The sequence below is a fragment of the Ambystoma mexicanum genome, chromosome 2p (assembly GCF_040938575.1).
Source record: "Ambystoma mexicanum isolate Mex_15411 chromosome 2p, UKY_AmexF1_1, whole genome shotgun sequence".
Classification (NCBI taxonomy): Eukaryota; Metazoa; Chordata; class Amphibia; order Caudata; family Ambystomatidae; genus Ambystoma; species Ambystoma mexicanum.
Genome location: NC_090923.1, coordinates 103034794 through 103052423, shown reverse-complemented (window position 1 = coordinate 103052423; position 17630 = coordinate 103034794). Strand labels below are relative to the sequence as shown.

Below are 17630 nucleotides of genomic sequence, written 5' to 3'. Positions count from 1 at the left end.
TATGGGTTCAACGGTTATGTGGATTGAAGGTGGGCGGCCAGCGTGAGGGAGGATGCTGGCCGGAGACATGTGGTGTGACAAGACAAGGCACAGGAAGACTATTCAATGGAGACACACTAGATTCATTTAAAAAATCCAAACAACAGTTAAAATATATGTTGGGTTTTATTTTACATCTTAATTTCAATTGAACATAAATAATAAACATTACACATTGTAAAGTTCCGGTTGCAGCACATCCAGGGAAAATCCGCGGTATTGTCCACTGTCGCTGAGGAAATGTTGTCTAATGGCAAGTACCGCACAGGCAGGTATTACTCTCCGAACGCGATGTCCGAGCCTCCCGTGAAGCCACCAAGTGAAGCAACGATAGGCCACCAGCCTGTACCACCTGTGAAAATGAAAGATGCAAACTGTATTAAAATGACAAAACTTTCTTATCACTGTCGATTCAGGTAAAAAATGTCATTCTGCTTTGAAAAAAATTCTATCTAGAAAATGCACAATATGGAACCAGTTTACATGCATTCGAATGATATGTAGATGTAATTTTATATGTGGGAGACGACCATGACATAGTAGTGGCATCACTGACATCAAAACGAGAGTATACTTACTCGTTACTCGGATTACGCGGACGAACAGTGCCGCGAAGTTCGTGCATAAGCACCATCATCATCCTCAACACGGTCCGTGAGAGGCAGGCTTCCCTGAACTCTGGCAGCTCGGTGATGCATTGCGGACTTGGCTCGCCTTCTGAAATGTAGGCCAAGCACCCGGAATTTTCACGGCAGCAGCAGTTCTCCTCCTCAGTTGGCATTAGCTCGCACCGATTGCACGTGCACCAGGTGGAGACGCCGTCCATGCGACATGGTCCAGGCTCTTCATCCGTTGACTGGTCCTCCCAACTGCCGTCCGAATCCCCATCGTTTTCGCGTGCTTGCCTTTCCAGTAGTTCTTCCTCGGTGTACTCGGGCTCGTACATATACGGCATTATTGTAGCCATTGTGTGGTAAAGAAAGTAAAATAATTTACAGAGATGGTACAGGTGTTCACAAGGCCTAGAAGCGGCGAAGGTAGCTGACCAGAGCACAGAAACGAGTCACAGAATACTCAAAGTAACACAGAGAGAGGAATGGAATCGAAAATCTGCTGCTGTGTGTTGTGAAACGGTGTGTTTATACTTATTGAGGAAAGAGGCGTCCTGCCATTTCCATGGCGACACTTCATTAGCTGAGGCGCAGCGATTGTTGACACGAAACGTGCTTTGGCGTTGGGAAATGGGCGGTACGCGTCTGCTGATGTCAGGCTCAGGGGCGGGGGATTTGATTTAGTGCCGCAAAAGCAGGTGAGCCAGGGCGATGGGGGGAAATGATAGGATTATCATAAAATGGCGGCTGATTTCGAGTGCGTTAATGGACGAAAAGTCGGGTAAGGTTCATAGGAAAGTTTTCTACGATCTACCGATTTATGCTTAAAAACACATGGCCGAACCGTAGGGACAATAAAAAAACAATCCCGGAACTATCCTTTAACAACTTTAATGCATCTTGGTCTTTAATCAGCTGTAATTTCTGTTGATTCTGAATATTTAAATCCTGACACATTTGATCAAACTCTTGTAAGTCAATCTCTTTTATGATAAACTGACTGTTTTCACATTTCAATTCATTTATGGTTTATTTTAAGGTCATAATCTCATCCAATCACACTCTGTTGTGAATAGTCTGAGTCTTAAATTCGTGTTGAAGGTGGCTCTCGGTTTCTGCACTCTATGTGTGTCTTGCAGTTCAGAGAGCTGCATTTCTTGATCAACACTCACTTACCGTGTTTTTAGCGAATCTTTCAGTTGCTCAATATGATCTTCCTATTTGAGCTCTAATTTCTGACTTTTTTGTAATTTATCTTCTAATTGCTGAAGTTATTTCTGCGCCTAGTCTCACTCAGGACATGGGCCTCTTTATTTTGCCATGGCTCTTCAACTAATTTCAAATGGAAATATAAATTAACCGTGAGCTGAGCCATTTTCATTGCATTCCTCCCCAATATTTTGGGTCATGTAGAATCTCTCTAAAGCTTTGTGTAACCTCCCACCTTCAAGCCAAATGTCAGTGCTTACTGAGGTAACCTGCTGTCATGATTCCTGCCCCTCATGTCCCCAGCCCTCCAAGATGTCAGGCTGGAGCCAGGCCACGATCACCTACATGGCCCTCAAGGGCCTCTACATCCCTCCAAAGACCCACTTGGAGTCAGACTTGGCGCTTGTGGCACCAGACTCACTCACTCCCATATGATAACATTGGGGATTGGACTTGTAGTGCTTTGATGGGGACAAGATGCATGCCCCAACATATTTCGGTTCTCAGAACTGCATGTGCAGTCTAGTCTTTTGGGTGTGGTTCAGCACAGAGACACCTGGGATATCCAGAGACTATTTAAGCCACGCCCAGGCTGAGAAACATGCTTTGTGTTTTCTGCACCTGCAGTGTGACACTCACCGTGTTCGGATCGGTCTCCAGTAGGCCTGCATCTTTCTTCTGCGCTCAGCTCCTGCAAGAACAAGAAAACCGTTAGGAACAGCCTTACCTTGCTGCGCTTCTGCCCATCATTCATCGTTTCTTCTGTTCTGCGGGCATCTTCGGCAGTGGCATTCCCACCCCGGCACGCCGCTTCCTAAGGAAAAGGGAAAAGAACAGAAAAAAGGCATTAATAAGCATTCAACAAATCTTTGCTTATTTTTAAAGACTTTACAAGCTTCAAACGCTTACCTGAATCCCAGCCGCTCTGGGGCAACTCTGTTATCGGAACTTCTCATCCATCTGCAAGTGGGAAAAGACACTCCAGGTTAGCGTGGAAACATCTAGAGGCGCCGCATACCACGCTTACTCACCGCATTTATTCTTCATAACCGGCATCCACGCTGAAAACGTTGTGGCACCTAAAAAACACAGAAAAAGAACTCAGTTCAATACAAATACGAAAGGGTCGCATCGCGCATCGCGCTCTCACTCACCTTCAGCGCTACTCATCTCAGCAGCACGGCGTCATCCCCGGACGCCGGCCATCATCTAAGGAAGGAAAGGAACGCAGTTAGAGAACTATTCAAAAGACTCATTATACTTACCTGTCGAACTCCTGCCAGTGAAGTAACTAGGCAGCAATGATCCTGCATCAATCAACACACCCCTGCGCTGAAAGTAGGACGGAGAGCACACTTTCCAAGAAAACAAGGTGAGCTGTGGATCAAAGGGAAGGGTTGGACCCCGGGGATGAAGGGGCTCAAGCACACAGAGACAATAGGGAGTTAAACTCTACCAATTCTGTGTTTCAGGCCCAGTCTCCAGTCGAGTAGACTCCAGGGAAGGGTTTGAGGTCGTAAGAGGTCAGAACAGGCTGAGTGACGTCCCTGTGGACACCAGGTGAGCGTTACACCCCCTGTAACATTCTGGCTTGCCAATCCACAGCGTCCATCTCTGGCCACTCTCCACGAATAAATAACTTACCTAGGAGATGCTTTGAGGCCTGTTCCATTTCAAAACCACTCATTTTAAAAGTGGCTTTTTTGTAACTTTGGAAACTCTCTTTACAGCGTAACAAAAACCTTTTCCTTTATTCCTGTTATATTTCCACAATCAATGTCACATCAGATCCGATTACTTTTTCATTATTCTGCACATTTGTAGACCTCTGTATACCTCTCTGATTCTCTGAAGCCACAGTGGTACTTCAACAAAGCATGAACAACCTACCTTACACCCTAATGACTTGGCACTAAAATGACTGGCCTGCTAAACAATGCCCTGAGATACTGAGCCCTTTTCAGGAAATAGAAATGTAAAGTCATGCCTCTAGAAAAATACACTTATATTTGTGAATGTTACATTTCCTTGGGCACATGAAGCCTTCTATTCATATTTTTTACATAATTGCGTCTTGTCGCCACTGGTTAATTTTCTCATTGTGACAACGTCATTTTGACAAGTGAAATTTTAATTACTTGTGTTTATTAATTCAGCTGCAAAATGCACCCATTTCCAAGATCGCAGTATCTGGGTTTGCAGGTGCCATACTTTCCATGTAGAATAAGCCTTTATTTGTCTTTTCTATCAATCACATGCAAGGCCCACTCAGTAAGTGGATTTCTCTTTATTTGAAACCGCATTATGATGTGTGACAGATGCAAATAAAATCCTGCCTGGTCAGTTTGACATTCATCTGAACATGATTTCAATGCCCTGAATTGATAAGGCCCAACGTGGCTAAATACAGTTTCCTTCTTCTGGGCCAAATCTATTCCACAAGGCAGAGAGAGAGAGTGAGGACATAGAAGGAGGTAGAGAGGTGGGCAGAGAGAAAAAGAAAGAGACAGACAGAAAGGCATATAGAGAGACACAGAGAAAGAGAAGGAGAGAGAGAATGAGACAGAGAGAGCATAGAGGGAGGTATAAAGTGGGGCAGAGAAAGATAAGACGAGAGGGAGTGAGAGAGAGAGAGAGAGAGAGAGAAAGAGAGAGGAAGAGGGAGACAGAGGTAGAAAGTACAGATTATCTGTGTGCAAACACTGGGAGAACAGCGGCATAATAGAAGCTCAGCTGCTTGCCTGGGAATCCTCTGCCCTGAGATCGCTCACACTGATCTCCCTGACATCTTCTACGCTGAGTACCGTCACTGTTGCCCAACTTATTTCTCTTTCAACTCTTTCCTCTTTCTTCTCACCTTTCCCCTTAATTCCACTTCCACACTCTCCTCTGTCGTAAACATCTGCAATTTGAAATATCTATAGGACTATGTAAAACACTATGCATGCCGCAAGTGTTCTGTGATATCTACTCACATTTAGGCCTGAGTTTTTTCCCTGTCACCCACCTTTTTCTCTTCTAAGCATGCCCTCTTCTCCATCTTTATTCCTTCTCTCCTGTTAATCCCCTTCCTACACCCCTCTTGCTTTGCAGTCTTTTGAATGATCCACATGTCTATTTCAAGCACCAAATATGGCCCAAGATCACGCCAGGTATTTCTAAATCTGTCATATTTCCTTCTTCCCTTTTGCCTCAGTTCCTTTCCCCTCTTCTCCTTCCTGTCTTTGAAGCAGCCTCACAGCACTTTAACTGCTATTCAAGGGACCTCCATAACTTGACATAGAGCATGCATAATAAGGCAATAACACACTTTACCTAGTAGGCTCCATAATGGCTCCAGCAGCTTGCCAAATGCTTACCTTGCGGGAGCTGCACTATGCCCACGCTGATACCCGAGATGAGGTCTCCTACCAGCCACTCCTTGGCGGGATACCGGGGAAGCCACCGTAGCACCGGGATGCGCTTCAATAGCAGGGACTTGGCAAATGGAGCTGAACATCTGGAAGAAGAAGGGAGTGATAACCATGAGAGCAAGAATGCAAACGAGGCTCTAATTTCAGGGAAACACATCATGCATGAGTGTCTTAGCAGCCCCCATGATTGTGGCAATGTGAGACCAACAGACCATGCATGACACAGAAAATATAGTTTCTAATTGTATATTAAAGAACAGATTGGGCTAGTTAGATGCCTACAAATGTAGGCGATGGCATAACAAATACAATGGAATGCCCTATATGGCTTTTATGAAGCAAACAGGGAATGGCAGGAATTAATATATCTCTTGGCTTTCCCTAAACACTCTGGGACAAAGTTTCAAGCACCCGACCTGGGTCAGTGCTAGTCAGTTACCCAACCCCAACCATGGGAGCCAACTTCTTAATTTCCCAAGGGAGGTGGGAGCAGTGCCACTGCCCAGATTTCAAGACAAGGGCATTAACATTGTTAGGGATTGTTTTTTCCGGGGGGTAAAACGCAGCCCCGACGCCCCTGACTCCAAAATCTAATCCATGCAGAAGAGGTGAGTGCTGACTGGACATAAGGGTTTCCAACTAGTTCTATAAGTCAAATGGTTGCTGTTATACTTAAGGTGTCATGAAAGAGAGCTAAGACAAGGCGCAGGAACTACTCTAAATGAACTACCGTCCTTGTCAGGTTTCCTAACACCTGAGGTCTGCAACCCTTGTCCCTGCAGCTGGATTTAATCATTGCTTAATTGATATGAAAGATATACAAGTATGATAGATGTTTTTAACAATGCTGAATGGCAATATGGGGGGTATGATACGGTATGCAGCTCATTATCAAAGTACTGCAGCATTAATACCATCACGGTAGTGGCCATCACTTCAAATGGGTGTAACACTTAAGCTTTTATCTTCATTCTTGTATATATTGTTTAATAAGCAAAATAAAAAAAGTGTTGAAATGAAAAAAAAGCATAGGACTTGGTAATATGGTTGTTGTATCAGAAAATACTAAACTGCTAAATGCTCTGCAGATATGTGCAAGCCAGCCCAAGCATAGTTGCAACAATGTCGCTACCCGTGCGACCTGTCTCCATTTATTTATTTTTGTTTATTGTGCATTTGTAAGGTGCTTATACATCAAGAAATTGTGTTTCCAAGCGCCCACAGGGAAAAGGGGAGGGAACATGGGAACAAAGGCAAATAGAAAAGGCTGGAAAGGGCAGTCATGCTAGGCCTTGTGAGCATTCAGAACGTGCAAGTGCAGGGAGAGAGACGTCACAGAGAAGGAGGTAAGTGCTAGGAGTTCCAGAGAGGGAAGTACAAAGGAGTCAGTTGTGGGCAACAGTATGTGCCTGGCAAAGATCGCTTGGTATAGAGTAATCACCTGCCAGTAATAGGTTCAGGCCTGTGAGAACACAATGAGTGGGTGCCCGAAGGCAAGTGCTGAGATGGGGTGGAAGGCTGAGGGTGATTGGGCGGAAGGCCGGGACACAGAAGGACACATAAGGTCCCAGGCCACCAATCTCAGCGACTGTGGGGTATGAGCACGGGAGTGAGTGGGTGAAGGAGGAGGTGAAGAGGAAGTTCTTGAGGATCTTCCAGAATTTGAGGAGATCCAGCTTAAGATGGAGAGGAAGTGGGAGGCTGTTCCAGAGGAGGGAGCCAGCCAAGGAGAGAGATCTGCCCCCAGCTCACTGCTTAGAAGAGCGCCTGACACGCTGAGAGCTGGAGTCAGAAGAACGTACAGATCTGGAAAGAAAGTATTTGGTGAGAGCAAGTTGTAGATAGATTGGTTCTCGGTCCCAGACAGCCTGCGCAGGGTATTACCCCTGCCCCTACTTGGCCTAGCCCTTTTGAGACTCTGCATATGCATATACAACTTGCCGTAGGACTGAGAATATTTCAGAAACCACACAGCAGGACCTGGGTTTAGGGGCAGGGTTTGGTGGAGGTCAGATCAGGATTTGGGATGTGGGGCAAAGGGCAGTGGAGGTGGGATCTTGTTAGCAGGAACTGGGATGTGGGGCAGGGGCGGGTAGAGTTGGGATCTTGTCAGCAGGAGCTGGGATGTGTGGTGGGGGTGGGAGGAGGTGGGACTTTTGTCAGCAGGACCTGGGATGTGGGGTGGATAGAGTTGGGATCTTGTCAGCAGGACCTGGGATGTGGGGTGGGGGTTGGTGGAGGTGGGATCTTGTCAGAGGGACCTGGGATGTGGGGCAGTGGCTGGTGGAGGTGGGATCGTGTCAGCAGGACCTGGGATGTGGGGCAGGGGCTGATGGAGGTGGAATATTGTCAGCGGGACCTGGGAAGTGGGTCAGCGGCTGGTGGAGGTGGGATCGTGTCAGCAGGACCTGGGATGTGGGGCAGGGGTTGGTGGATGTGGGATTTTGTCAGCAGGACCTGGGATGTGGAGCAGGGGTTGGTGGATGTGGGATTTTTTCAGCAGGACCTGGGATGCGTGGCAGTGGAGGTGGGATCTTGTCAGTAGGACCCTGGATGTGGTGCGGAGGTTGGTGGAGGTAGCATCTTGTCAGCAACACCTGGGATGTGGGGAGGCGGTTGGCGGAGGTGGGATCTTGTCAGTGGGACCTGGGATGTGGGGCAGGGGCTGGTGGAGATGGGATCTTGTCAGCAGGACTTGTGATGTGGGGCAGGGGTTGGTGGAGGTGGTATTTTGTCAGCAGGACCTGGGATGTGGGGCGGCGGTTGGTGGAGGTGGGATCTTGTCAGCGGGGCCTAGGTAGTGGGGCAGGGGTTGGTGGAGGTGAGATCTTGTCAGCGGGACCTGGGATGTGGAGCAGGGGTTGGTGGAGGTGGGATCTTGTCAGCGGGACCTGGGATGTGGAGCGGCGGTTGGTGGAGGTGGGATCTTGTCGGCGGGACCTGGGATGTGGGGCAGGGGTTGGTGGAGGTGGTATTTTGTCAGTAGGACTGGGATGTGATGCGGGGGTTGGTGGATGTAGGATCTTGTCAGCAGGACCTGGTATGTGTGGCAGGGGTTGGTGGGATCTTGTCATTTAGTTTGAGAATGACAAGACTGGTGTATAGCACCACCAAGCTCAAGCACACCCAGGCAGCCAAGTACTTTGCCTGGGGGTGGTCAGCTCTTTGTTCCAAACCTGACTTTGGCACTTGATAAAAAAGGTGTATGATCCTGATCATATCAATCTATTTCCATATGCATCACATTGAAGATGTCTATAATGTAGAGCAAGCACACATTGCAGTGTGTCGCTTAGGACCATCCTGACTCTGGCGTCCATCTTCCCATCATATCCTTGCTCCTGTAATCTGGTCTCATATAGACCCCATACAGTGCTTTGAGTACCACCTCATATTCCAGGTGCACTTTTACAATACGTTTTCTATGCAAAGTGCTCTGCAGCTTCTTCAAACTCGGTCTGATCTACATCCCGCTGATGCTAAACTTTCAGTGCACAATATTGAATGAGCCTCTCTTGCTCATTCCCCCTTCGACACATACGATGTTCTTTAGAATTCGACCATCCGCATGGTTGGCGTGCGCTCGCCTTGGTTTATTGAAATTTTTCATTAATGGAATGATGGTAGACTAACCTCAGAAAAATTGACTAATCCACACACATTTTCGTATGCTCACACCCCGACAAATGTATAGACCTATGTACTCTGGGTGGGCACAGCCTACAGGCATATTCCACCCTGTCATATTTAGTTGGAATGTGAGAGCCAAGAGTGCACTATGTCATCTCTAGGAAGGAGGAGGGCTAATCTCTCCCTGCCATGGCCTGCCTGATTAACTAACAAAGGCTCCATGGATCTGCCCTGCTTTTTTGTTAGGACCTGCAGCTGGTGAAACTGATTAACATACCAATAGAGGTTACTTCAAACAGGCCCACACAGGGCCTGGCTGAAAGGTTAACAAAAGAGACAAGAAACCCAACAACCTTTCATATGTAACTGTGTCAACCTGAAGACAGCTCCCGCCCTCAGTATCAATGACAGTGAGCTGTCATGTCTGGGACTGTTGTTTACAGTAGGCCAACCCGCTAGGGGCATCCCATGATAATGTGGTTTGCAGGAGCCATAGAGTCTGGTCTCGCCGCACCTTGAAGGGAGACCTACCGCTTTAACAGGGGCCACATAGAGCGGACCATTAGCAAGAGAGACTCTTTGAAAACAACAGACAGGAAGAAGTGTGGGACTTAGTGTCACAAGGGAGTGAGACAGACCTCTTTCTGTTGAAAGAAGGACTCCACTATTTTAATTCTTGAGAACACCTTGTTCATGTTTTCACTCAGTTACCTTTCCTATTACAAAGCGTTCTGGTTATGACCTCACACATATAGGAGATTCTTGATATGGACCCTAGGATTGGTTCATTAAGGTAGGCTTAGCCTGCACCAATCACCCTGGCCCACTGGCTTTAACAGTGGGTTGGAGCACCACTTTAAGCAGATCATCTGAAGACTTCACTTGAAGCAACACAGAAGAACTCAACCTTGGACCCTGGCTGAAGGTACAGTCTGCCTTACATCTTCTGCCAGTGAAGGAAGGCCAGGATAACCAAAGAAGGAAGCAAGATCCCTCCCCTAAACTTGTCCCAGGGACCAGAGGAAGAAACAAAACTCAGAGAACCCTCCAGCCGCTCCAGAACTGGTACCCAGTCAGCACACAGCGTGCCCTGCTAGGCTCCACACCAAGCTTCCTCGATAGAAAGTGCTAGAAGCTCCCCGAACCTACAACCAAGGACAAGGCAGCTGCCTGCAGCACACTCCTCAGCTTTGGGCTATCCAGCTTAAATGAAAACACAAGCCCATTGAAGAAGCTGGGAGAAGTGCCTTGACAAGCATCTACCGCCGTGCACCATAAAGGACATTTTTGAGCCAGTTGAGTTCTTCGATCCGCAACCAACAGCAAACCTGACCGTTATCAAGCTGCTGTTGCTTAAAGACATTTGAAACGTCTCGTCCAGGGCTTCAGCACAAGGTACATTGTGGTTCTATCCCTATGGTCCTTCCCAGAAGGCCCCTAGAGACATTTTTAAGACCCATTGCTCTATGTGTCTAAAGCCAAGAAACTTTAACAAACTGTTGTGGGTATTAACCATACAGAATACCCTCCTATTAGTATCCAGAGTGCCTCCCTTTTCCTTCTTTGAACTGTTTGTCATCTGCATTTCTTTACTAGGTGGGTTGTATTTCTTAAAATTGTTAATCTGTCTGATGTGATATGAATAAAGTCGATATCTTTGATGCAACCTAACCTTGACTGAACAGTCCCTTTTATCATTGGGTAATAATTGTATTTTCGCTGTGTTGCAACTAACCAGCGACCCACAACCTTTGGGAGATGAGCCTGCCGTTCCACACACGTTGCCAAAATCGGAGGTTTATAATTTGCTTCTTATTCGAATCTGTTCGGATAACTTCTGCTGTAATAGAGGTGTGGGGCGGATTGATGGTTTAAAAACCGATATTCACCTCTGAACCACTGGTGCCCCGGAAGTTCATTCGTCATGAGTGTGCTTAGAGGTGATTTGCCCATGGTCTTATTTGAAGGATACAAACACTTGTGGGTGGGAGGACGAGCATTCTGTGTGCCAGTTGCAGCTCTTTGGAGCAAATTGCTGTGTTCCCTATGCGCGATCAACAATCATTTGCTGTTTCGATGACATCTTAAGACTCTTCTATTTTGAGTTATTTTCCTGGTTCCAGCTGCTCTCCTCTCAATTTCTTTTGAGCACCATGATGTCCTTATTGGTGTAGGTCCGCACTTTACAAATGTTGCTAACATAACATAACGTGGAACTTGTGCCTGTCCTAGGCCCACAGATGGTGATGGGAGGTGAGGATGTGGGGCAAGGCATGGGCCACTCTTGATGAGCTTGCCAAGATAGATTGTTGAACCTCCCCAGCCCACTACCAAAGTCATGGACCTGGCTGAGCAGTCTAAGGGTTCAAGCATTGCAGTGGCCTCTTTGGGCTCAGCATGCAGTCTGTCTAGTTGGGAATGCTTTGTACTCCAAGTCTGCGGCAAAGGAGCAACCATTGCTGCTCAAGACTCATGTCGGATGGGAGAACTGGTGTCCACTAAAGCAGGCTTACCTGCTACAAGCATTGCCCTTTTAAATGGCCAAATCCTTCAGACAGCCCACTGTGCCAGAAAAAGCTAAATGTTCTACGGAGAGGGCATTTCCTTTGAAGGTTGTCACTGGGGCTTGACATGCCAGTACCACTCATCCGGCCATGTCCACATCTTGCACATGCCCGGAAAAAGGCAGGCGAGCTGACTGGGACAGCAGAGTTTGGGACACCTTATTTCCTTCCCTCCAACGTCACAGCGTTTGTAATTGCTGTTGGAGAGGAACTATGAGGCAGCCCTGCATTCTCTCAGGTAACCTTCACAGGGTTGCCACCTGTCAGGCTTTTGGCTGGACTAGCTGTTTTCCGAGTGCTATATCCGCATAACCGGAATCTCCACAGTAGCCCAGTTTTGATCTTCTCCCACAGAGCATTAGCAGAGATTTAGGATCTACAACCTAACCGTTTCCATTATCTAGGGTATTAAACTAGGGTGCTTTTCTCCCCTCGCAGGATTCTCAAACTTAGGTGGCCCTGACCTACTACGCATTACTGCATTGTGTTAAACTAGAGTGTTTTTCTCCCCTCGCAGGATTCTCAAACTTAGGTGGCCCTGACCTACTACGCATTACTGTTTGCTCTGCATTGTGTTAAACTAGGGTGCTTTTCTCCCCTCGCAGGATTCTCAAACTTAGGTGGCCCTGACCTACTACGCATTACTGCATTGTGTTAAACTAGGGTGCTTTTCTCCCCTCGCAGGATTCTCAAACTTAGGTGGCCCTGACCTACTACGCATTACTGCATTGTGTTAAACTAGGGTGCTTTTCTCCCCTCGCAGGATTCTCAAACTTAGGTGGCCCTGACCTACTACGCATTACTGTTTGCTCTGCATTGTGTTAAACTAGGGTGCTTTTCTCCCCTCGCAGGATTCTCAAACTTAGGTGGCCCTGACCTACTACGCATTACAGCATTGTGTTAAACTAGGGTGTTTTTCTCCCCTCGCAGGATTCTCAAACTTAGGTGGCCCTGACCTACTACGCATTACTGTTTGCTCTGCATTGTGTTAAACTAGGGTGCTTTTCTCCCCTCGCAGGATTCTCAAACTTAGGTGGCCCTGACCTACTACGCATTACTGTTTGCTCTGCACTGTGTTAAACTAGGGTGCTTTTTCTCCCCTCGCAGGATTCTCAAACTTAGGTGGCCCTGACCTACTACGCATTACTGTTTGCTCTGCGTTGTGTTAAACTAGGGTGCTTTTTCTCCCCTCGCAGGATTCTCAAACTTAGGTGGCCCTGACCTACTACGCATTACTGTTTGCTCTGTATTGTGTTAAACTAGTGCCCTCCACTCAATTCCTGTCTGCATACTCGTGTCGTCCGCCTCCCCTCCTACTCCATGGTGCTCTCTATCTCACCTATCTACTCTAACTGCTTCTCTATTGACTATCCTGCTCTCCTCACTAAATCCGGTAGGAAAAAGTTTAAAAAGGACATCCTGGTCTCCAACCCAGGCCTCCCTATCGCTGACACCTACACGAGCGCCTGCTCCAAGGAAACTCTCACTGACATTCTCTTTTTCGTGCCTTCACCTGACCTATAGACCCTTCACATGGTCGCTGTGCTCTCTCCTTTCTCCTCCTCTCCCATTAATGGTGGCACCCGTTGGGATGTCCTCTTGGCCCCTTTCCACTCCTCTAAGGCCATCATTAATGTCTATGCTAACGGGACCGTCTTGGTCCAAGGCCCTCAGGCCAACCTTCACCTCTTTGATAGGTGTCTCCCACGCCTCATCAACTTCCTCTCCGCTCCCGCTGTCCCCCTTCCTCTGTCCTCGGCTACCTTGCCTCTCCCCTCCCTCCCTGCCCCTTCTCTTGCTCCCTCTTCAACTCCTTCTCTAACACCTCCGCAGGGCATACCTCTGATCTGTACCCCTCCCCGGAAGTATTTCAAAGGTGGCAACCTTCTCCACATTGCCACTCTAAATGCTCGCTCTGCCATCAAGCACTCCTCTGATATCTGTTGCCTTCTTGAGGAACTGGACCTCGACGTCCTCGGTCTCACTGAGACATGGTTCACAGCCAGCTCTGCCACCAGCTTCGACACACTCCTACCTGACGGCTACAAGATCCTCTCCGTGCCCAGGCCTAACCGTTCAGGGGGTGGTGTTGCCCTTATCTTCCCTGAGTGGATTCCTGCCTCTGTCACTCCTACGCAGACCTACTCCTCTTTTGAATGCCTTGTCTGCCGACTCTCTCTCTCTCCTAGCCATTCCCTTACCGTGGCTACTATCTATCGACCACCTGGTCAAATTTCCTCCTTCCTCTCTGAATGGGCTGACCTCTCCTCCTCACTCCTGTCCTCAACCACCCAACTCCTCTTTCTCGGTGACTTCAACATCCACCTCGATGCCTCCTGTCCCCCCACTGGTCTCTTTCGCGAACTCTGCAACTCTCTCTCACTCTCTATTCTCCCGTCTGGGCCTACTCACTCTGCAGGGCACACTCTTGATGCTCTGATCTCTTCTGACCTTCCCCTCTCCCTCCCTCTCTCCACTCCTCTCTCCTGGAGCGATCACTTTCTCCTATCCTCCCACCTCTCCCTCCCTACCCCACAGGCAAAGCCACCCTCTTCACTGCCACCCACCTTCTCGGTCATCCGACCCATGAAGCGCGTGTCAGTTGAGGCTTTCGCTGCTACCTTCTCGCCCCCCCCCCTCCCCCCTCGGCTGACTCCCGCCCTGACACAGCCCTCTCCATGCTCTATTCCTCTATATCTGATACTCTCGATATCCTTGCCCCCGTCATGAGAATCCGCCTGAAGCCCAAAGCCAAATGTAACTCCTGGTATGACTCGGATCTCGTCACTCTAAAACGCAAGTGCAGGGTGGCAGAGAGGAAATGGCGTGCTTCATGTTCATCCTCTGACAAACTGGCCTGTCGCCTGCTCCAAAGGCAATACCGGCTCTCCGTTCTCACCAAGAAGAGAGCCCTTATCCAAGCCCGCATCTCTGAGGCATCTAACAACTCGGCCGAACTCTTTAAAATCTGCAAGGAGCTGGCCAACCCTGCTGCAGTCTCTACCTCTCCTGTCCCCTCCCAGGCCCTCTGCACTGCACTGGCCTCGCACTTCATCTCAAAAACTCAGGACATCCTGTCCTCGCTCTCCTCCTCTCTCCCCCCTCCCTCTCTTCCCGGCTCTTCCTCTTGCTCTCTTGCAGCCGCCCCTCCGCCCTCCTTCTCTGCTTTTCCACCTTTTTCTGCTGATGAGGTTTCCAGACAAGTCCGATCTATGAAAGCCTCGTCTAAACAGGTTCACCCCTGTTCCTCCAAAACCATCAAGGACCACATCGACTCCCTGGCTCCTGCCCTGGCTGACTTTTGCAACCACTCATTCGCCTCTGGAGTCTTCCCATCCCCCCTCAAGCACTCCCTTGTGCACCCCCTCCTCAAGAAACCCTCTTCCGACCCCTCCTGCCTTGCCAATTATCGCCCAATCTCCATTACTCCCTTCCTGGGTAAGCTCCTGGAGAAACTGGCCATCTCCCAGCTTAACCTCCATGCTGAATCTGTTGGTAATCTTCATGACCATCATTCCGGCTTCAGAGCGGCCAGAAGCACGGAAACTGCTCTCCTGAACATCCGTGAGGACCTGCTCCTGAACCTCGATTCCAACACTCCCTGTGTTCTCATTCTGCTCGATCTCTCCTCTGCCTTTGACACTGTCAACCATGCCATCCTGCTCAACTGTCTCCGTGATAACCTGGGTATCACTGGTCAGGCTCTGGCATGGCTGACTTCTTTCCTTTCCGGTCGACCCTCCCAGGTCCAAATGGGCTCCTTCCTCTCTGACATCTTTTTCTCCACCTGTGGTGTCCCCCAGGGTTCCAACCTCTCTCCCTGGCTTTTCAACCAGTATCTGGCACTCCTTGCCCACCGCATCGCCGCTCTCTGCCCCTACTTCCAGTGCTATGCAGACGATACCCAGCTCATTTTCAGGCTACCCTCGGCCTCCTCCTCTCCTTCCCTCATCTCCGACTGTCTGTCTGCTATCCAGGAATGGTGTGCCGCCAATGACCTCTGCCTCAACGCCAGTAAGACTGAGATTCTACTCATCGGCACACCCACTCCCTCCTTCCCTGCAGCTCTCTGGCCGGCCTCCCTTGGCCCCCTTCCTGCCCCTACCTGTAAGGCTAAAAACCTCGGGGTCATCTTCGACTCCACACTCTCCTTCTCTCCTCATATATCTGACGTCTCTAAGAAGTCACACTACCAGCTGTACCTCCTCAGAGGTATTCTTCCCTTCCTCTCCTTCCCCCAGAAGCTCACTGTCTCCCGAGCCCTGGTTCTCTCAAGGCTGGACTACTGTAACAGCCTCTATCTTAATCTGCCTGCCTCCACTCTCCGCCCTCTGCAACTTATCCAGAACAGAACCGCGAGACTTGTCCTTGGCCTCAAGCCCAGGGACCGTATCTCTCCAGGACTGAAATCTCTTCACTGGCTCCCAGTGGCTGCGAGGATTAAGTTCAAAACCCTCTGCATTGTCCACAAGGCCTTCTGGGGCCTGGGACCTAAATACCTTCAACTCTCTCTTCCTAAATATCTTCCTTCACGAGCCCTTCGCTCATCCGTCTCCAACTCCCTCATGGTCAGCCGCTTCTCGAAGCAACGAGCTGGGGGTAGATCTCTCTCCGCAGCAGGGGCCTCCCTCTGGAACAGCCTTCCTGCCTCCCTGAAACTTGAGGAGAACCATCTCCGGTTCCGGAAGCACCTCAAAACCTTCCTCTTCGCTTCTGCCTTCTCTCTCCCTCTCCCCTGCTAAACCTGCTTAACTCCCCACTGAATTCAGCACTAAACCTGCATCTGGGCCACTCTCAGCAACCTCGGTCCAGGGCCCAGCCACTCTCCACTTGCACTGCCTCCCTGGCTCCCCCTGCACTGTGGGACTGTCACTGTATCCCTACAGCCCCCTTCCCAGCACTTGCTCTGCACTTACCTCGCACTTGCCACCAGCTGGCCCTTTTTATTTATTATTTATTATTTATTATTTATTATTTATTATTTTTTACGCTACTTACCTTGTACTGCACTTTCCCCCCCACCTCCTCCCCCTGCACTTCCTCCTTTTCCCCTTACCTCCGCACTTGCGCGATCTGAATGACACCTGGCCTAGTAGGATCGTTTGTCTGTCTTCCCCTTGTTTCCCTCCCTCCCTGCCTTGTCGCGCCTTGAAACACTTGTGTATAGGCGCGTTACAAATACCATATCATATCATATCATATCATATCTGCCAGTGCAGCCAAGGTGCCAATGTGCACATACGCACACACATTCTCGCACACAAACACACACTTGCCCCCAAACACACTCGCACGCACGCACGCACGCACGCACACACACACACTCTCACTCACAAACACATACTTGCCCCCACACAAACTTGCACGCACGCACAACACACACTCTCACACACAAACACACATTTTCCCCCACACACACTTGCACGCACGCACACACACACACTCTCACACACAAACACACACTCGCACGTGCACACACACTCTCACTCACAAACCCATACTTGCGCACACATACAATCGCGTGCACTGCACACACACACACACACACACACACACACCCACACCCACACACACACACATTCACGCACACACACGCTCTCACTTACACACACCCACACTCTCAATCACACACACACACACACTTGCACGCACATACACACTCTCAATCACAAACACTCACGTGCACATTCACCCACACTCTCAATCACACTCACGCACACACACACACACTCTCAATCACACACTCACTCAGGTACTCACGCACACATAAACCCCCCTGCTAGGTGGCACTGTTGTGAGGTCTGTTTGCTGCTCACCCACTTGTTTCATCTTTCATTCGTTCTCATCCTCCAGATGTGAAGCACGTGTACTATCTGCACAGTGGGAGGCGCAAACCCCTAAGGAAGACAGGAGATCCTTGCACAAAGTAACAACTCATTGAGAATTTACAAAAGGGGATATTTCATGCCCCAATAGAGCAATAGAGGTTCTTTTTGCAAGGGATCAATGCAAACATTAGTTAAAAGGGGCGCAGCATACAATATGTTTTCTTTATCCCTAAATGTATTCGTGTAAAAGCTACTGTCCTATTCTGTGCAGTTAGTATAGGGGGTTGGGCAGTTCCATTAATAAAGGAATGTGTTTTTCTAAAATAAGCTTTTCTT

The 17630-nt window shown here is 48.8% G+C and overlaps 1 protein-coding gene across 2 annotated transcripts in view; it reads right to left on the bottom strand.

The window, feature by feature from the left end:
* Positions 1–17630, bottom strand: part of SLC26A6 (solute carrier family 26 member 6) — a 453283-nt gene that overhangs the window by 258723 nt on the left and 176930 nt on the right. For both annotated transcript variants that reach the window (XM_069643342.1, XM_069643341.1), the window contains exon 3: positions 5219–5358. In XM_069643342.1, coding sequence (XP_069499443.1) covers positions 5219–5358 — 140 coding nt within the window. The remainder of the gene's footprint in view (positions 1–5218; positions 5359–17630) is intronic.